Source organism: Hypanus sabinus, chromosome 10 (genome assembly GCF_030144855.1).
Source record: "Hypanus sabinus isolate sHypSab1 chromosome 10, sHypSab1.hap1, whole genome shotgun sequence".
NCBI classification, from domain to species: domain Eukaryota; kingdom Metazoa; phylum Chordata; class Chondrichthyes; order Myliobatiformes; family Dasyatidae; genus Hypanus; species Hypanus sabinus.
The window spans coordinates 140,712,006-140,734,278 of NC_082715.1; the positions used below are offsets into that span (position 1 = coordinate 140,712,006).

At 39.6% G+C, this 22,273-nt stretch overlaps 1 protein-coding gene across 44 annotated transcripts in view; it reads right to left on the reverse strand.

The window, feature by feature from the left end:
- The window catches only part of snap91a (synaptosome associated protein 91a), a 179,446-nt gene that overhangs the window by 16,043 nt on the left and 141,130 nt on the right, over nt 1–22,273 (reverse strand). For 38 of the 44 annotated variants that reach the window (XM_059983127.1, XM_059983110.1, XM_059983113.1 and 35 more), the window contains 5 exons: nt 16,128–16,277; nt 14,189–14,219; nt 5,657–5,771; nt 2,465–2,524; nt 2,207–2,299 (listed from right to left, as the gene is read on the reverse strand). In XM_059983127.1, coding sequence (XP_059839110.1) covers nt 2,207–2,299; nt 2,465–2,524; nt 5,657–5,771; nt 14,189–14,219; nt 16,128–16,277 — 449 coding nt within the window. Of the gene's footprint in view, nt 1–2,206; nt 2,300–2,464; nt 2,525–5,656; nt 5,772–14,188; nt 14,220–16,127; nt 16,278–22,273 lie in introns of those variants that run through there. The other 6 variants (XM_059983112.1, XM_059983121.1, XM_059983143.1 and 3 more) reach the window with 3 other exon arrangements.

Sequence of the window (22,273 nt, forward strand, 5' to 3'; positions counted from 1 at the left end):
CTCTTGTTAGGTTGCATATAGTGTATTGCATGCAGTTTTTGTGGCTCCAATATTGTCGAGGATTTCGAGAGAGTGCAGAAAAGGCTTACCAGGAAGTTGCCTGGATTAGAGGGCATGTGCTATAACACAAGGTTAGACAAGCTTGGGTAGTTTTCTCTGGAGCAGCAGAGTCTAAGGGGAGATCTGATAGAGGGCTATGAGATTATGCAAAGCAGAGTAGACAGAGAGCATCTTTTCCCCAGGGCATACATTTAAGGTGAGAGGTGATAAGTTCAAGAAAGATGTGAGAGGCACGTTTTATTTTACTCTGTCTGGAGTGGTGGTAGAGGCAGATACTTTAGGGACTTTTAAAGGACATTTAGATAAGACCATAAGATATAGGAGTAAAAGTAGGCCATTCAGCCCATCGAGTCTGCTCCACCATTCAATCATGGCCTGATCCAATTCTTTCAGTCGTTCCCACTCCCCTGCTTTCACCCCATACCCTTTTCATGCCCTGGCTAATCAAGAACCTATCTATCTCTGCCTTAAATACACCCAATGACTTGGCCTCTACAGCTGCTCGTGGCAACAAATTCCACAGATTTACCATCCTCTGACTAAAGTAGTTTCTCTGCATCTCTGTTCTAAATGGACATCCTTCAATCCTGAAGTCTTGCCCTCTTGTTCTAGAATCCCCTACCATGGGAAGTAAACTTTGCCATATCTAATCTGTTCAGGCCTTTTAACATTCGGAATGTTTCTATGAGATTCCCCCTCATTCTCCTGAACTCCAGGGAATACAGCCCAAGAGCTGCCAGACATTCTTCATACAGTAACCCTTTTATTCCTGGAATCATTCTTGTGAATCTTCTCTGAACCCTCTCCACATATAGACATGTGAATGTGAGGAAAATGGAAGGACAAGCACATTGCGTACACAGAAGAGATTAGTTTAGCTGGCCATCTGATTACCAAGTTAAGTGGTTTGGCACAATATTGTGGGAAGAAGGGCCTGTTCCTGTGCTGTGCTATGTTCTATTTCAGTGGTACTGAAATAAGTATATTCTATTGAAAAGGTAAATATTCTGGGATGTCATAGATCACTAAAATGTGATTAAAATCCAAATGCTCCTTCAGTATCACAATAAATTTAAGAATTATTGTACTTTCAAGTGCCTGGAATTGAGTTTTGCTAATATGAAGTCCAAAATGAGAATACAAAAAAAACAGCAGTTATTTGGTAATTTTACCTTCAGAGTTTTGGATAGGCAGGGAACGTGTTGGAAATTTAATGCATATACAGTACCCTCATCATGGCACACAGAACTGAAAATAATAGTAAGTTCAACTTCCTTGTGTTCCTAACACACAGATCTCCAAACTTATTCTACTTGCAACGAAGTTCTGGGTAAGTTATCCTATTGGTAGTTCTCCTTTACTCAGCAGGAATATGTTGTTCTGTGTTTAAGGTACAAACAATACAATCAGCAGTGGATCAGGCAGCATCTATGGAAATGGATAAATAGTTGATATTTTGAGCCAAGACCTTTCATCAGTACTCATGAAGGATCTCAATGAAGATCCTGATGAAGGGTCTCACCCCGAGACGTTGACTGTTTATTTATTTCCACAAATGCTGCCTGACCTGCTGAGTTTTTCCAGCATTTTGTGTGCTTTACTCTGGATTTTCAGCATCCGCAGAATCTCGTGGCTACAATTACAATTAACAATTAACTCCCAAAATATCAAATATAACATGAAAATGTAAACTTCTGTTCTATCAAATATTGCTTATATTAGCCCTTTGATAGAAATAAGATATTGTTGACCGACCATGAAACATTCTGATATCAAAATATTGTTCATGCCAGTTGTTTTATAGTTAGTTGGACATGGGGCTAGCTTCCCCATACTGTAAAAGCCCAGAGCCATAGAAATGCCAACAGAAGCTCCAAAGACCTTATTCTTTGGAGAGAAAAAAAATCTTCAAAGATGGACTACACCTGGGGAAAACTTGAAAAATTAGCCCAGGTCAGAGGATTCTGGTGAGCTGCTGTCAGCAGCTTATGCCCCAACTGAATGATAAGTAGCTGTTTTATAAAAATAAAGACCTTGCTGAGCAAACGTGAAACATTCTGACATAAAAATACTGTTTGTGCTAGTCGTCTGATAGATATAAAGACCTTATTGACCAACTATGACATGTTCCAAACTCAAAGCTTACCGGTGGTCCAGCTCCGAATGCTGGTCTCATCATAGGCTGAGGGTACATCATTGGCTGCTGAGGCATCATGGGTACATTTGCACCTGTAGGTGGCTTAGATGGAAATAATATTAAGTATTTAATTGCACATGACTTAGCAAACATTACAAAGACATGAACAACTTTTTCTTAACCTGACAGAAGTCAATACTAGCAAAAATAAACTATGAAATAAAGTAAGTTTTAAGATCAAGACTCCACAAAGGTTCTTCCACTTACCATCCCAAATCCAGGGACTGGTTGAGCACTAGGTGCTGGCCCAACTGGAGGAACAACTCCCTACAATGTACAGAACAGTAGGTGTGAAATAGGTGGAAGGAAATTATTTAAATTTTGTTTAATTTTTCCAAATAATGCAGGATAACAAATTAACTCTGGCGTGGTCTCATTTTATAAGATTACTACAGCATAGCACAAATCCTCTGATTATCCATAATACATAGAAAGATACAGCACAGTATAGGTCCAATTTTTTAAAACATCACCTGAATTTGTAGGTGATAGGGATCCTTGCTGACAAGCTGCACCCGCATTTTTTCAATGCTTTACCTGCAAAGGCTGATGAATCACTGAATGGTCACAGCACTGGAGGAAGTTGTTTGACCCATGCTTCTTGCTGGCTCCCTAACAGAGCCAAGTTCTATCTCTAGTACTATCTGCCTCCTTTCTGGCATTGAATCACAATATTTTCTCCACCACACACTTAGCCAGATCCTTGTTTTAAGCCAATAAGACTCATGTCTGTTATTTTTGTTTTAAATATGTATCCAACATCTCCTTCTCTATTAATTTAGAAGCATCCACTTCCCTGGTGAAAGTGGGTGAAAATACACATTTAGAACCTTTGCAGTGTCCTCAACATCCATATGCAGTTTTCAAGTTTTTGTCCTCATCTCATTTCTCTATGAACCTATAAATGCCTTTTGAACACCTGAACTTGTAGCTAATCTTTTCTCACATGTCCTCTGCCATTTGACTTTTCACTTCCATTCTGACTTTGCAATCAGGCATGACTTTTGCTGATTTTTTACAACTTGACACTTATCATATGCAGCCTCTTTTGCAATATCTTTCCCTTGTGTCATCCAGAAAACTCTGGATCTGTTTTTCATTTGGACTTCATAGAAATATGGCTCAAGTGTACCTGAACCTTCACCTAAAAGACCATTGTTCTGTTTAAATGCTTTGGATCACCTAGACAATAAATTTCTTATGTCAGGATGTTGTTTATTGATTTTAACTCAGCTGTTAACACAATTATTCCCATCAGTTCTGATTGAAAAGCTCCAGAACCTGGGCCTCTGTACCTCCTGCAACCGGATCCTCGACTTTCTAACCGGTAGACCATAATCTGAGCGGATCAGAAACAGCATCTCCACCTCACTGACAATCAACACTGGAGTACCTCAGGGATGTGTGCTTAGCCCATTGCTCCACTCTCTACACCCATGACTGTGTGCTAGGAATAGCTCAAATAATTTTTACAAGTTTGCAGATGATACAACCCTTGTTGGCAGAACTTCAGACTGTGACAAGAGGGCGCTTAAGGAGTGAGATATATCAGCTAGTTGAGTGGTGTCATAGCAACAACCTTGCAGTCAACATCCAAAAGACAAAAGAAAAGGTAAGATAAGGGAACATGCACCAGTCCTCATTGAGGGATCAGAAATGAAAAGAGTGAGTAATTTCAAATTCCTGGGTGTTAATATCTCAGAGAATCAATGCAGTTACAAAGAAGGCATGACATTTGATTAGGAGTTTGAGAAGATTTGGTATGATTCCTAAAACACCTGAAAATATTTCTACAGATGTACAGTGGAGTGCATTCTAACTGGTACAGGGGTGGGTGGGTGGGGGTGCTACTGCACAGGATCAAAATAAGCTGCAGAGGGTTGTAAACTTAGTCAGATCCATCATGAGCACTAGACTCTGTAGTATTCAGGACACCTTCAAGAAGTGGTGCCTATCACCAAGACCATGCCTTATTCTCATTGCTACCATCAAGAAGAAGGTAGAAAAGCATGAAGGCACACACTTAACGATTCAGGAACAACTTCTTCCCCTCTGCCATCTGATTTCTGAATGGATAGTGAAACCATGAGCACTATCTCACTCTTTTTTCATTTCTATACTACTTTAACTATTTTATATACACACACACATATGCATACAAATATACATATATGCACTGTAGTTCACAGATTTTTTCTATATTATGCATTGCATTGTACTACTGCCATAAAGTCAACAAATTTCATGATATATGCCGATGATATTAAACCTGCTTCTGATGAAAATGGCAAGATACAGACATTGTGTAAGAAGAGATTACTAATTTAATTGGATCAACACAACAATGTGGGCCAGAGAGCCTATTCCTGTACTGTACTGGCCTGAAAACACTCACAGACCTATTAGGAAATGTTTACTGCATTGTATAGCTGATCGCACAGTTTCTACAACTTCCTCTACCTCAATTGCAACAAACCTGGGACTTCCCTCAATATTTAGGCAGTTAGATGTCAATTACACATCTAGAAACATTCTAGTTAAATATATTTCACAAATGTCTGTAATAACTGATATGCAATATGAATGTAACAAAGGCTGCATCTGATTAAACAACATAACTTGTTAAATTACAGAATGCTGCACAACTCTTTCATCAAGCAAGTGAATTCTGAGCAATATCAGACAGGCTGGAAAATGTAAGCATGTAGTTATAACAAAAATAACAAGCCACCAATCATCTCAATAAACACCCATCTTATTGGGTCCACACATTAACCATCTGCCAGTTTTGATTAAATAACACATTTTAATGAATTTGCTTCCCCTACCCTGCCACGCCCAGCCTGGGAAAAGGATCACACACAAAATGCTGGAGGAACTCAGCAGGTCAGGCTCATTTGGGGATAGTTAATGTGTTGGGCCAAGACCCAAGTCCAACCGTTGCCTGACTTGTTGAGTTGCTCCAGCATTTTCTGTGTGTTACTCAAGATTCCAGCACCTGTAGAATCTTGTGTTTATTCCCAAATCCCATTAAACATTTAATAGCATATTTCAGCATGTTTCCATCAAATCAATGGATTTTTATGTGAGCTTGTTCTAAAGTCACTTCAGGCCATTATGCAAATGAATTCTTCCAGGTTGGATCAATAGGTTCATGCAAGTTCTGCAAACTGGTGATTGAGTAGAGACAAAAACTTAAGGTCCTGTCAACCGTGATGACTGGAAAATAGAAAGTCAGTAAAATGTGCTTTTAATTTTGAACTGTGGTAAAACAGGGAATTTTAAATCTTGCTGAATACATTTATTATTTTGATTATAGCAAATGACATACTTAGTTGGATCAAACATTATTTAATTACATTTTTAACAAGAAACTGTGTTGCAAAAATTAAAAAATACCATTTGATTGCTGGGTGGAACACCTGCTGACCAAGCTGTTGTTGGAGCAACTTTCGGTTGCCAGTTCGCTCCTCCAGTCAACTTCTTTTCAGAAGCATTCCACTGAAGGTCACTCCTATAATGACAGCACATTTACAGTTAAAATTAGTTTGGCTATATATAGCCCAACCGTGGAACTATGGAGATTAATCACATGCAATAATTTACATTTGTTTTTAAGATCTGATACAAACACAGAACTACATATACACTCATGTGACAAAAGGAACAATAAAATTCAATTCTAATTGCAACTGAGTATCAGTCCTTTAAACTGTAACTTTATTAGTTTTTATTATACCATTCTTTATATAGCATTGAATGTTGAATGTTGCTTTTTTGTTGAATGTCACGTCCTGACTAACACACCACAGCAAATGCCTAAAACAGGTAGAGTACCCCTTATCTGAAATGCATGGGGCCAGAACTGTTTCAGGTTGTGGAATATTTCATGAGATAGCTTGGGATCGCCATCATTTATGTGCTACCGGTAAGCAGTCTTTGTCTTACACATGCTCATCACATACATGTAGAAACATAGAAAAACTACAGCACAATACAGGCCCTTCGGCCCACAATGCTGTGCCAAACATGTTCTTACTTTAGAAATTACCTAGGGTTACCCATAGCCCTCTATTTTTCTAAGTTCCATGTACCTAACCAAGAGTCTCTTAAAAGACTCTATCTTATCAGCCTCCACCACCGTCACCAGCAGCCATTCAATGCACTCACCACTCTCCGCATAAAAAATTTACCCCTGACATCTCCCCTGTATCTACTTTCAAGCACCTTAAAACTGTGTCCTCTCTTGACAGCCATTTCAGCCCTGGGGAAAAAGCCTCTGACTATCCACACGATCAATGTCTCTCATCATCTTATACACCTCTATCAGGTCACCTCTCATCCTCCATCGCTTCAAAGAAAAAAGGCCAAGTTCACTCAACCTGTTCTCGTAAGGCATGCTCCCCAATCCAGGCAACATCCTTGTAAATCTCCTCAGTACCCTTTCTATGGTTTCCACATCCTTCCTGTAGTGAGGTGACCAGAACTGAGCACAGTAGTCCAAGTGGGGTCTGCCTAGGGTCTTATAGCTGACCAGAGTCCTTACAGCTATATCTATTTAACAGTAAAAATGATTATATACCATTAATATAAATGAAAACATAATGTGTGCAGGGAACAAAAGCCACACAGGAGCATCAGGAGAACACCTGAATTGAACAATGGCAAGCTTTCAGTCTCCACCTACGATACCGTGTTTTGATTAAAAGGTTACAGTACACTATTTGTATTTTAATTTTTTTAGGCTATGTATATAAACAATCAGTGTTGGACAAAAAAGTTAATGTCAGATTTTCATTAGCGACTCTTTAAAAATGTAATTCCATTATACAAGTTATAAAAACAATCAGCATCATAGACTTGTTCTGGTGCTAGATTTTCATGATTAGCAGATGCTTTAAAATTTTAATGCCGTGCCTTTTCTTAAATCTCTGCAACCAGCCTGCTGAATATTCACAATTACCTTCAATTTCAGTTTGTTGTGATAGGTTGCTTGTTTCATGGCCAGCACGCCATTAAGTGGCATATGTTCACTCCTATGCTGACAATACATGATTGAGATCTACATTTTTTGCTTCATGTTTTTCTAATTTTCATTACTTCTGTTCATTACACATGTAAGATCACTTTTCAGAACTGTCTGTGGTGCACAGAGACCTGTGCGTCACCTGGGAACCTTCCCAGCACTTTCAAAAGAAACAATTCAGATTTTGAAGGTTTGCAGATTCTGGAATGTCAGATAAGGGGTGTTCAACCTGTACGTGCACATAAATGTATATGGAAACTACATGGGATTTATGGGCCAAATTCAGACAGTGAATTCCTTGCCTGAAAGCAAGGAACAAGCCAACGTATGGCTATTGCTGGTGTCGATTTCAAGCAGATTTGAAGCTGGGAATCCGAAGTGAGCCAGAGTCGAGGTGGTGGGGCCTGTGCCCGAGATGAGAAACGAGCCAATGTTTGGCCAATTCAGGTGCTGGGCCAGAGTGAAAAGGTCAGGTGTTGGGGCCAGAAGCCCGGGACAGGCCAATGTTCAGTTCACTGCTCAGAGAGGTTTACGTGTCTCTGCACTGAACTGAAACTGTGGCCTGCAACTAATGGACTCCTGGATCGGCTGTGACTGTCTTTGTGGCTGTGGACTCACTTTTGTGAACGTTAGTTCTTAATGTTATTTGTTACTTTTTATTGTTTGCACGATTTGTTTTTTTTTGTATGCTGGGTGTTTGATAGTCTTTTTACATTGGTTATATTTGATTTCTTTGTTCTGTGGCTGCTTGTAAGGGGATGAATCTCAAGGATGTACATACAGTGCCTATCAAAAGTATTAACCCCCCCCCCCCCCAGAAGTTTTCATGTTTTATTATTTTACAACATTGATTCATAATGGATTTAACTTGGCTTTTCTTTTACACTGATCAACTGATAAAGACTCTTTCATCTCAAAGTGAAAACAGAACTCCAGAAAGTGATCTAAATTAATTACAAATATATAATACAAAATAATTGATTGCATAAGTATTCACCCCTTTTAATATAAACACACAAAATCATCACTAGTGCAGCCAATTGGTTTTAGAAGTCACATAATTAGTCAAATGGAGATCACCGTGTGCAGTCAAGGTGTTTCAATTGACTGTGGTAAAAATACATCTGTGTCTGGAAGTTCCAACTGTTTATGAGTCAGTACCCTGGCAAAAACTACACCATGAAGACAAAAGAATACTCCAAACAACTCCGCAAAAAAGGTTACTGAAAAGCACAAGTCAGAAGATAGATACAAAAAAAAAATCCTAGTCACTGAATATCCTTTGGAGTATAGTTAAGTCAATCATCAGGAAGTGGAAAGAATATGGCACAGCTGTAAATCTGCCTAGAGCAGGCCGTCCTCAAAAACTGACGGTGCAAGAAGGGGACTAGTGAGGGAGGCCACCAAGAGACCTATGACATTTCTGGAGGAGTTACAAGCTTCAGTGGCTGAGATAGGAGACTGTGCATATAACAACTGGTGCCCAGGTGCTTCACTAGTCGCAGCTTTATGACAGAGTGGCCACTGTTGAAAAAACTCACATAAAATCTCAGCTATAGTTTGTAGAAAGCATGTGGGAGACTGTCAACTGGAAGGAGGTTTTATAAGTCTGATGAAACCAAAATTGAGCTTTGTAGCCATCAGACTATACACCACATTTTGTGTAAGCCAAATATTGCACATGATCAAAAAAACACACTATTCCTACCATGAAGAATGGTGGCGGCTGCATCATGCTGTGGGGATGCTTCTTTGCAGGAGGCTCTGGAAGGCTTGTGAAGGTAGAGAGTAAAATGAATGAGGGTAAAATGAGAACTGCGACTTGGGAGAAGATTTGTTTTCCAGCAAGACAATGACCCCAAGCATAAAGCCAAAGCTACACAGGAATGGCTTAAAAACAATAGACAATAGGTGCAGAAGTAGACCATTCGGCCCCTCGAGTCTGCACCGCCATTCTGAGATCATGGCTGGTCATTCACTATCAATACCCAGTCCCTGCCTTGTCCCCATATCCCTTGATTCCCCTATCCATCAGATATCTATCTAGCTCCTTCTTGAAAGCATCCAGAGAATTGGCCTCCACCGTCTTCCGAGGCAGTGCATTCCACACCTCCACAACTCTCTGGGAGAAGAAGCTCTTCCTCAACTCTGTTTTAAATAACTGACCTCTTATTCTCAATCCATGCCCTCTGGTACTGGACTCTCCCAACATCTGGAACATATTTCCTGCCTCAATCCTATCAAATCCCTTAATTATCTTAAACGTTTCAATTAGATCCCCTCTCAATCTCCTCAATTCCAGCGTGTACAAGCCCAATCTCTCCAATCTCTCTGCGTAAGACAGCCCTGCCATCCCAGGAATCAACCTAGTGAATCTGCGCTGCACTTCCTCAATTGCCAGAATGTCCTTCCTTAAACCTGGAGACCAAAACTGTACACAATATTCCAGGTGTGGTCTCACCAGGGCCCTGTACAAATGCAAAAGAACATCCTTGCTCTTGTATTCAATTCCCCTTGTAACAAAGGCCAACATTCCATTTGCCCTCTTCACTGCCTGTTGCACTTGCTCATTCACCTTCATTGACTGGTGAACTAGGACTCCTAGGTCTCTTTGCATTTCTCCCTTACCTAACTTGACACCGTTCAGACAATACTCTGCCCTCTTGTTCCAGCTTCCAAAGTGGATAACTTCACATTTATTCACATTGAATGACATCTGCCAAGTATCTGCCCACTCACTCAGCCTATCCAAGTCTCCCTGTATTCTCCTAACATCCTCTTCGCATGTCACTCTGCCACCCAGTTTAGTATCGTCAGCAAACTTGCTGATATAGTTTTCAATGCCCTCATCTAAATCATTGACATAAATCGTAAAGAGCTGTGGTCCCAATACAGAGCCCTGTGGTACCCCACTAGTCACCTCCAGCCAGTCTGAGAAACACCCATTCACTGCTACCCTTTGCTTTCTATCTGTCAACCAGTTTTCTATCCATGTTGAAACCCTGCCCCCAATGCCGTGAGCTCTGATTTTACTCACCAATCTCCTATGTGGCACCTTATCAAATGCCTTCTGAAAATCTAGGTACACAACATCTACTGGTTTACCCTCGTCTAACATCCTTGTTACACCCTCAAAAAACTCCAACAGATTAGTCAAGCATGATTTGCCCTTGGTAAATCCATGCTGGCTCGTCCTAATCCTATTTCTGCCATCTAGATGTGCCACTATTTTGTCCTTAATAATGGACTCAAGCATCTTCCCCACGACTGACGTTAGGCTAACAGGGCGATAGTTCTCCGTTTTCTCCTTCCCTCCCTTCTTGAAAAGTGGGACAACATTAGCCACTCTCCAATCTTCAGGAACTGATCCTGAATCTAAGGAACATTGGAAAATGATTACCAATGCATCCGCAATTTCCTGAGCCACCTCTTTTAGAACCCTCGGATGCAGACCATCTGGACCCGGGGATTTATTAGCCTTCAGTCCTATCAGTCTACTCATCACAGTTTCTTTCCTAATGTCAATCTGTCTCAATTCTTCTGATATCTTATGACCCTGGCCCATCCATACATCTGGGAGATTGCTTGTGTCCTCCCTGGTGAAGACAGATCTAAAGTATGCATTAAATTCTGTTGCCATTTCCCTGTTTCCCATAACAATTTCTCCCAATTCATTCTTCAAGGGGCCAACATTGTTCTTAACTATCTTCTTTCTCTTCACATAGCTAAAAAAGTTATAGCTAAGTTAACATCCTGGAGTGGCAAAGTCAGAGTCCAGGCCTCAATTCAATGGAGAATTTTTGGCTGGGCATGAAAAGGGCTGTTCACTCACGATCCCCATGCAATCTGTCAGAGCTTGAGCAGTTTTGTAAAAAGGAATAGTGAAAAATTGCAGTGTCCAGATGTGTAAAGCTGATAGAGACCTTTCCACACAGACTCAAAGCTGTTATTGCTGCCAAAGGTGCATCTACTAAATATCAACTTGAAGGGGATGAATAGTTGTGCAATCAATTATTTTGTGTTTTACACTTGCAATAAGTTTAGATCACTTTGTAGAGATCAGTTTTTACCTTGACACAAAAGAGTATTTTTCTGTTGATCAGTGTCAAAAAGCCAAATTAAATCCACTGTGATAAAACAATAAAACCTGAAAACTTCCAAGGGGTGTGAATACTTTTTAATAGGCACTGTAGTATATATACGTTGATAATAAATGTACTTTGAAGTTTGAAATAAAATTGATCATTGATTTTGAAAAAAACACCAGCCCATTTCATTGGCTTTGACTTTCAATTTGTCTAATTGGATCCAATAACAGTTCTTCATTTCATCATGGATAGCAGATCTTTTAAGGAAGACTGGTCTTCCCACTTCTAAACTGATGCCCTTTCCCCCACAACACCCCTCCCCTCAGGAGATCTGACAATTCTGAAGAAACAAGAAGTCATCCAGCAGCCTCACGTGTGCTGTTCTGCTCAATTTACCAGAGGATAAAATTTTCGCTTGTTTAGATTGCAAGATGACTGAAGATATGGTACAACTTTCTAGGTTCCCAACAACTACAGTTTCAAACCTTTCTATAAATGAAGACATGAAGAAGGAACTCACTCGCTCTGCTCAGGAACTGTCTGTCCCACTCCCATCAGAAGCATCCATGCCAGAACACGTCTCAAAAACAGTTACTTTCCCTAAGCAGTAAGGCTGATCAACACCTCCACCCACTAACCCACCCCTACACACCCCCAACCACCACTACTTTATCATTTCCTTCAGTCACCTTATGTGCAGACACTCATGTACCCAGCATTACTTTGTGTACAACAATGTATAAGCTATCTTATGTACTTATATTGTGTTTTTTTATTATTGTGTTTATTTGTGTGCTGCATCGGATATGAAGTAACAATTATTTCATTCTCCTTTACACTTGTGCACTGGAAATGATATTAAATAATCTTGAATGATGTTTGTCCTCTTCCACCTCCACACCCATTTTATCAGATGAAACAGTACCACACACCTTGCATCCTAGGATAGTAACTAGAACGTGCCATCATAGCAAGAATCCACACTTAATAATTTACCCTTGGCAACTTCCCATTCCGTTATCTGCTTTCTGCCCTTTTGTACTATTTGACTTTCAGTCAGGTTACATAAACACTAAAGATATCACCCCTCTTGATCCCCAACTGTATTTGCTCAATATTCTCATTTCTTCGAGCTAAGCATCAGAAAGACCAAAATGAAATGACCAAATCTGACTGGCTTAGTTTGTCTGTCAAAGATCACCACCTTCATTCTTCAAACTCCTGTAATTAGTGTGCATGTGGGAAGGCCTACCTTACTGACACAGATTATCCCTACATTTAGCATTTAGCCATATGGCCCAAGCAGAGTCCTAGGAAGCCCATTGTTGCTGGATGCAAAAACTGTGGGATTATTTACTAAGGTTTAAATATCTTAGCTATTCAGTGATATTTAAAAACAAAAACACCATAATGAAAAAGAAAACTTTTAAAAACATACAAAACATAAATCACAAACATTAAGACAGTATAAATTTAAGAAGTAGCTTAATTGCCCCTTTGATTTATATTCACAGCTTTACAACTCCTATTTGCTGACCCTGCGACGAACTGCATCCTACCACAGGCACAGGATCTCAGAGTTCAATAGTTCAAGTAATTTATTATCAAAGTACACATACAGTATGTCACCCTACACTACTGAGATTCATTTTTTATTCTTTACTTATTTAGAAATACAGTACAGAATGGGCCCTTCCAGCCCAATGTGCTGCACTGCCCAGCAACTTATCTATTTAACTCTAGCCTAATCACAAGACAATTCAATATAAGTTGTAAACTCAGCCAGCTCCATCATGGGCACTAGCCTCCCCAGCATCAAGGGCACCTTCGAAAGGCGATGCCTCAAAAAGGTAGTATCAATCAATAAGGACCCCCATCACCCAGGCCATGCCCTCTTCTTATTGCCACTGTCAAGGAGGAGGTACAAGGAGCCTGAAGACACATACACACAATGTTTCAGGAAGTTTCTTCCCCTCCACTATCAAATTTCTGTATGGATAATGAACCCACAAATAATTCCTCAGTATTTTTTCCTCTGTTTCTGCACTACTTGTTTAGTTTTTATATTGTAATTTAAAGTTTTTATTTTTATACATTGAAATCTATTGCTGCCACAAAACAACAAATTTCACGACATATGGCAGTGATATTAAACCTGATTCTGATTCCATTTAACCTACTGACTGCTATCTCTTTGGACTGTGGCAGGAAACAGGAGCACCCAGGGGAACCCACAAATTCATGAAAAGGACTTACAGAGATTGCTTGAATTGAACACTGAACTCCCAATGCCCCAAACTGTAATAGTATCATGCTTACCACTATGCTACCCATGCCCATGCTACGCTACCATTTTTTTGCAGGCTTTCACAGTAGAACAAAGAAATGCAACAGAATCAATGAAAAACTATACAAAAACTAAGGCAAACAAGTGCTCTGTGCGTTATTTCACCATTATGAGAACCATGAAATGTCAGCAAGATGGTACTCTGCTGCAGGCCTCCATGTAAACATTCTGAACCTAAATGTCAGACAAGCACAACGTGGCATCTTCTACAACCATTGTACCCATGTTGCAGATTTCATCAGTTAGGTTCCCTTGTTATCTTCTTCAATTGAACAAACCCATTCATTAACAGTTCTTCAACATATCCAAGTGAAAATACTTCTGCATAAGTCCCTTCAAGACCTTACTCACCCTGCCCTCTGTACCTTCTCTAGTATTATAATACTCAGAACTTCCATTGCTTGTTAAAGTCAATGCATTTTTCACAGAAGTAAGTATATTACTAAGGTTCTAAATAGAACTTTACTTACTTCTTTCCTGGAGTTGGAGAAATGCCAAGGTCTGCCATCAGAAAGAAATAACAAAATAAAAATTAACTGGACTTTATACAGCCATCATTTTATTTAATGTGTTATATTTAAACACAAACTACATGCTTATGGACACAGCAATAATTATATAATTATTACATCATATCAAAGAACTTAAGAAAAAATTTTGTATTATATTTCTTATCGTAAGTTTTTTTATGTACTGCATTGCTATGGCAAAATAACAAATTTTATGATGTCAGTGCTATTAAATCCGATTCTGAATAAATCTATCACTTCACAACACTATCCCTTCGCTATCTCCAAAAGAACTCCCAACTTCAAGATACTTGGAAAAAAAACACACAGCTCTGAAGCGGACTGAATAAGCCCATGATATCTGTGTCAGCTCTTCCAAATAATTAGAGCCAACTCATTCATCCACCTCTTTCCTTTCTCTTGGCCCTTTTGCATCTTGTCCCCTTTCCAAAAGTAATGCAGACTTAGTTTAGATCAGGGGTCACCAACCTCTTTTGCAGCACGGACCGGTTTAATATTGACAATATTCTTGCGGACTGGCTGCAAATTTATTACAAATGATAACCCAAGCACTTTTTGCTGCCAAATAATTTCTTATGACAAACCTAAATCTGTCCCCAATAATTACTGATCCTTCATCCATTTGAAAGTTTTCTTTTTCTCACAACCTATGTGATTTTAAATATCCATCTCAAGTTTCTTTTCCAGACTTAATTGCTGGAAGTTAGAAAAGCACAGACTTGACGGGCCAAATGACAATCTTCCATGTCATAAGAAAATATGGGAAGATGAATGTAATACAACAAGAACCACAAAGATACTTACTGCACCACAAGTTTTCTCATCTACACAATTGGAATAATAATTAGTTGAGACTTGAATTACATTATTTTAACTAACACCAACTTAACTAAATACCTTAAAGGCTTCCCCTGTATTTTAGATTTTAATTAATTAGACATAATTACTTCATAATGTGGTTTAATTTAGATTTATGACTGTAATCTGTATACTATTAAGTAGTAATTTTGGACTTTTCATTTGGCCATCACTAAGCTAACACAGTGCAGTTACTGACATGTCGTCAAATGCCTTCTCTATCATTTAGCAGCTTTACAATGATTCCTCAATAGATTTATAAGGAAAAACCAGGTCTCAACACTCATCGCCTCTTTTATGTCTTTGGTAATCATCTCAAGCCTGGATCCAAAGGCCATCAATTTTCCTACCACTGGAAAGTTTCCTTCCAGGGGCACAATTAATGTCCTTTAACATCCTCTCTTTACCTCCTTGTTCAATAAGGAGAAAATTTCTACTTCACATTACTATTGAAAACTATCAAATAACGAAAGGCCTAGATAGTGTGGATGATGAGAGGGTGTTTCCAATAATGTGGGAGTCTAGGATCTGTTCTGATGAATGGCCTTGGCCCAAAATGTTGGCTGTTTATACGTTTCCATAAATGCTTCCTGACCTGCTGAGTTCCTCCAACTTTTTGTATGTGTTACTCAAGACTTCCAGCATCTGCAGAATCTCTTCTATTGATAATCTAACTCAAAATGTTCTTTAGTTATCTCATACTAGTCACTGCACTCAAATCAATGTTACCTAGAAACTTAAAACACTTGTATTCAATCAATTGGATAACGTCTGATAACTATAATTTTTTTTTGTATTTTCTGTCAAATCACATCCTGGTTGCTTTTGGTCAGCCATTTTTTTTTAAACGAACTATGTGGAAGAGTTCAAACATATCCAGCTTCTTGCAACTTCAGTACCACTGACAGGAAGGTTAATTGCAGCTGGCTGCAGATAAAATTTAGCAACTTCATACAACTTCAGAAATTATCAATACTTTAGAAATGAAAACAGAAGCTTGTTATAAAACAGATCAACGTACTTCCTACAAGGTTTGCAAGAGAAGAATCAAGATCACTCCCCAAGCCTTTTGTCGGCTGCGATGTTACACCTGCTGTTGGCATTGTTGCGAGCGTTGCTTGATTCTGGGATGCCACTGTTGGCATTAGAAGATCACCTAATCCATCAAAACCTGACAAATAAAAAGGATTAATACATAGGAATGAAGAATGCAGCAAACAATATTAAAAGATAATTGCTCTCTTGCTCCACCCTTTATACATAAAGATGTGTAAGTTTATCCAAAACTGCCTTTAGGGTACACAACAAAGTGAAGTGTAGTGAATATAATCCTTTAATTCTGCTTGAACATCTCTTGGAAATAATTACTCTTTCACTGCACACTATATCCAAACATAACATACACTCAATGGCCACTTTATTAGGTACACCGGTACACCTGCTTGTTAATGCAAATATCTAATCAACCAATCACGTGGCAGCAACTCAATGCATACAAACATGCAGACATTCAAGAGTTTCAGTTGTGGTTCAGACTAAATACCAGAATGGGGAAAAAATACGATCTAAGTTACTTAGAATGTGGAATGATTGTTGGTGCCAAACGGGGTGGTTTGCTATCTCAGAAACTGCTAATTTCCTAGAATTTTCACAGATAACGGTCTCTAGAGTTTATAGAGAATGGTGCAAAAAACAAACTAAAAAATCCAGTAAGCAGCAGTTCTGTGGGCAAATGACCAGAATGGTTTAAACTGACAAGAAGATGACAGTAACTCAAACAACAGTGGTGTGCTGAGAAGCATCTCTGAATGCACAATGTGTTGAACTCTGGGCTCCATTCCTGTATCTAATAAATTGGCCAGAGTGTAGTTAGAATAATCAAAGCATCTCTGCTGAAACTTATGATGAATGCATTGACTTATTATAAATGTGAGAAAGAAAACAGTTTGGTGTCAATCTGATAACAGTGCAAGGAAGTGCTCAGGCATTGATGTAATTTAGCTTTAATTTGAAAATGCACCTTAGGGAATAGCATTTGTAACTTGTCAGTTAATTAGAAACAAAAGGCACACAGCAACGAGCTTATATCATTGAATAAATGAAGCCAAGTCACAATTAAGGCAAAAACTCACCAATAATGAAATTGTATCAAACAAGGAGCCAACGTTGATGGCATGAAATGGAAGAGAAATAAAATATGACAGCATTGTTAAGAACAGAAAGCTTTTGCTCAATATTGAACAGCAGTAGTTGCATTTCCATTTATTCCTTATAGCAGAAGCCGGCCATGCAGTATTTAATGCTAGTTATTCAACAATGGAGTCTGGTAAATAACACACAATAAAAAAAAACTTTCAATATGTGACTAATTGTCATAACTAGAATCTCCAAGAAGCCACCCAAACATTCAGAGCTTTGCATCCAAAGGCAAATCATCTTTTTATTTAGAATGACAGCATGGTAACAGGGCCTTCCAGCCCAACAAGTCTGTGCTTCCTAATTACACCCACATAATCAATTAACCTACTAACCTAGACAAGAAAACAAGAAGTTACTTTCCCCAAGCAGTAAGGTTAATCAACACCTCCATCCATTAGTCTACCCCACCACATCTATTTTATCATTTCCTGTAGCTTACTTTATGTACAGACACTCCTGAGCCTAGCGTCACTTTATGGGCATAGAATCAAACTATGTATAAAAGCCACCTTATGTATTTATATATATTGTGTTATTTATTATTTTGCTCTTGATCTTCTTGTGCTGCATTGGATCCAGAGTAACAATTAAATTCTCCTTTACACTTGTGTACTAGAAAGGGCACTAAACAATCTGGAGTATGTCTTTGGAACGTGGGAGGAAACCCATGCTGTCACAGTGGGCTTCCTCCCACATTCTGACAGACAGCAGGTTGCTGACTCTGTAACAGGGCTAAGCTAACCAGTACACTACTGTGCTGTCCCAAGACAATGTAAGGAGTTTCAATCATCATTTATTAGCAAACCAGATTTTATTAAGTTGTAGGGATTCATAGTCAATCAAATTATCTTTTGAACTGTCAGGCTATATTAAAAAGGCAGTGTTTCGCAGCACTTTTTCAGAGCTGTAATGCGACCAATCACTAAGTGGGATTCATTAGAAAGGGCAAATAAAATTAAGGCAAGCGCAAGCATTGTATGAGTGGGCTACTGTTGATAGTGGCTTTAACTCATCATGCCTCGTGAGGTAAGTATCTGTGAGTTTCTCTTTTGTTCTTCTTGATCTGTTAGGGCACAGGTAGTACAGTGAGAATGTCTCCGGGGCAGTGTTTTGTTCTGTGTGTGAGATGTGGGAATTCTGGGAGACCTCCAGACTCCCGTGTAACCACATCTGCACCAAGCTGCAGCTCCTCAGAGAGTGTATTAGGAAACTGGAGTGCAGCACCATGGCCTACAGGGAGGTAGTCACACCTAAGCTGCAGGTAACTGGGTGACTGACAGGAGAAGGAAGGGAAATAGAAAGCCAGTACAGAGTACTCCTGTGGCTGTTCACTCAAAGTTTACCACTTTGGATACTGTTGAAGGGGATGACCGAACAAGGGGAAACTGCAGCAATCGGGTCTCTGTGGCTCAGAAGAGAAGAGAGGTGAAGAGGGCTGCAGTGATGATAGGAGATTCCACAGAGGAACAGAGACAAGATTCTGTGGGTGCAATAGAGGCAGCCAGATGGTATGTTAGCTCCCAGGAATCAGGATCAGGGATGTTTCAGATCGGATCCAAGGCATTCTAAAGTGGGAGGGTGAGCAGCCAGAAAGCTTGATGCACATTGGCACGAATGACATTGGTAGGAAAGGTGAGGAGGGCCTGAAGTAAAAAGCTGAAAAACTGGACCCTAGGGTAGTAATCCCTGAATTGTTGCCGGTGAGGGTAAGAATAGAATGTGTTGGCTGATGAGTGGGAGGCTTGAGGAACTGGTGCAGGGGAGGGGTTCAGATTTATGAATCATTGGGATCTCTTCTGTGGAAGATACAACCTGTACAAAGGGATGGGCCACACCTGAACCTCAGGGGGACCAATATCCATGCGGGCAAGTGTGTTAGAGCTGTTTGTGAGGTTTTAAACTAATTTGGCAGGGGAATGGCAACTAGAGTGATAGTGCTGAGGAAGAGGTAATTGGTTTACAGACAGAGGCATTGTGTAGTGAGACTGCTAGCAAGAAGCCAATGATAGAGCAAAACTGCCATTAGCAGAATGAGTTGGAATGTAAAAGGCAGTCAAATTCAAAAAAGGTGAATGCAGGATTGAAGGTGTTATAATATTTTAATGTGCACAGTATATGGAATAAGGTAGATGAACTTGTGGCTGAAAGATTATTATAGTTTGGAGATTAACGTCCAAGGATACACACTGCATTGAAAGGACAGGCAGAGTGGCAGAGGAGGTGGCGAGGCTCTGTTGGTTAAAAAAAAATTAAATCAAATCTTTAGAAAGAGGTGACATAGGACTGGAAGGTGTTGAATCGTTGTGGGTAGAGCCAAGGAACTGAAAAGGTGAAAAGACCCTGATGGAAGTTATATACAGAAGCCAACAACAATGAAAATGTGGTCGACAAATTACAATGGGAGATAGAAAACTCATGTCAAAGGGGCCATATTACTAAAATCATGAGGGATTTCAATATTCAGATAGACAGGGAAAATCAGGTTGGTGCTGCATCCCAAGAGGGGGTATTTCTAGAATGCCTACAAGATGGCTTTTTAGGGCAACTCATGGTTGAGCCCATTAGGGGATCAGCTACTCTGGATTGAGTGTTGTAAAATGAAAGGGAATTGATTAGAAAGTTAAAGAAACCCTTAGGGTCCAGTGATCATAATATGATGGAATTCACCCTGCAATTAGAGAAGGAGAAGCTAAAGTCAGATGTATCAGTATTACAGTGGAGTAAAGGGAATTAGAGGCATGAAAGAGGAGCTAGCCAAAATTGATTGGAAAAGAATGTTGTCGGGGATGACAGCAGAACAGCAATAGCTGTGATTTCTGGGGACAATTTGGAAGGTGCAGGACATATACAGCCCAAAGAGAAGGAAGTATTCTCAAGGCAGAATAGCAACCTTGGTTAATGTGAGAAGCCAAAGCCAATATAAAAGCAAAACAGAGGGTATACAATCGAGCAAAAATTATTGGGAATTTAGAAGATTGGGAAGTTTTTAAAAACTAACAGAAGGCAACTTAAATGTCATAAAGAAGGAAAAGATGGAATGAGAAGGTAAGCTACTGAATAATATTAAAGAGGATACCAAAAGTTTCTTCAGATACATAAAGTGTAAAACAGGTGAGAGTAGATATTGGACTGCTGGAAAATGATATTGGAGAGGTAGTTTTGGGGACAAGAAAATATTGGACTAAGTAATTATTTTATATCAGTCAACACACACAAAATGCTGGTGGAACACAGCAAGCCAGGCAGCATTTATAAGGAGAAGCACTGTCGACGTTTCGGGCCGAGACCCTTTGTCAGGACTAACGACTCGGCCCGAAACGTCGACAGTGCTTCTCCTTATAGATGCTGCCTGGCCTGCAGCGTTTCACCAGCATTTTGTGTGTGTTGTTTGAATTTCCAGCATCTGCAGATTACCTCGTGTTTTCATTTTATATCAGTCTTCACTGTGGAACTCACTAGCATTATGCTAGAAGTTCGAGAGTGTAAGTGGGCTGAAGTTTATGAAGTTGCCATTGTTAGGGAGAAGGTTCTTAGAAAACTGAAAGATCTGAAGGTAGATAAGTCACCTGGACCGGACAGCATACACCTCCAGGGTTCCAAAAGAAATGGCTGAAGAGATTGTGGAGGCATTAATAATGATCTTTAAAGTTCCGGAGGTCTGGAAACTTGCAAATGTCATTGCACTCTTCAAGAAGGGAGAGAGGCGGAAGAAAGTAAGTTATATGTCAGTTAGTCTGATCTCAGTAGCTGGGAAGATGTTGGAGTCGAGCTTTAAGGATGTGTTTTCAGGGTACTTGGAGGCACATGATAAAATAGGCAATGGTCAGCATGATTTCATTAAGGAAAAATCTTCCCTGACAAATCTGATGGAAGTCTTTGAAGAAATAACAAGCAGGATAGATAAAGGAGAATCTGTTGATGTTGTATACTTGGATTTTCAGAAGGCCTTTGACAAGGTGCCACACAAGGCTGCTTAACAAACTATGAGCCCATGGTTTTACATTAAATATTCTAGCAAGGGTAAAGCAATGGTTGATTAGCAAGAGGCAAAGAGTGTGAATAAAAGGAGCCTTTTCTGGTTGGCTGTTGGCAGCTAGTGGTGTTCCACGGTGGTCTACGTTGGTAGCATTTCTTTTTATGTTATATGTCAATGATTTGCATGACAAAATTTATGGTTTTTTGACCAAGTTTATGGATGATATGAAGACAGGTGGAGGGGCAGGTAGTTTGAAGAAGTAGCAAAGCTACAGAAAGGCTTAGACAGATTAGGAAAATGGGCAAAGAAGTGGCAGATGGATTGCAGCGTTGGGAAGTATATGGTCATGCACTTTGGTAGAAGACATAAAAGGAGAGAAAATTTAAAAATCTGAGGTGCAAAGGGACTTGGGAGTCTCTGTGTAGGATTTCCTGAAGGTTAATTTGCAGGTTGAGTCAGTGGAGAGGAAGGCAAATGCAATGTTTGTGTTCATTTTGAGAATACTAGACCATAAACGCAAGGATGTAATGTTGAGGCTTTATAAAACACCGCTGAGGCCTCATTTGAAATATTGTCAACAGTTTTGGGCCCCATATCTAAGAAAAGATGTGCTGATATTGCAGAAGGTTCAAAGGAGGTTCACAAATCTCTTGTCATATGATGAGCTTTTGATGGTTCTGGGCTAACTGCATTTCAGAAGAATGAGGGATGACCTCATTGAAATATATTGAATGTTGAAAGGCCTTGATAAGAGTGGATGTGGAGAGAATGTTTCCTATGGTGGGGGAATCTGAGGCCAGAGGACACGGCCTTAGAATAGAGGGCTGTCCTTTTAGAACGGAGATAAGGATGATTTTCTTTAGAGAGAGAGTGGTGAATCTTTGGAATTTATTGCCATAGGCAGCTGTGGCCAAGTCACTGAGTATATTTAAGGCAGAGATTGATGGATTCTTGATTCATCAGGGAATGAAGGGATATGGGGAGAAGGCAGG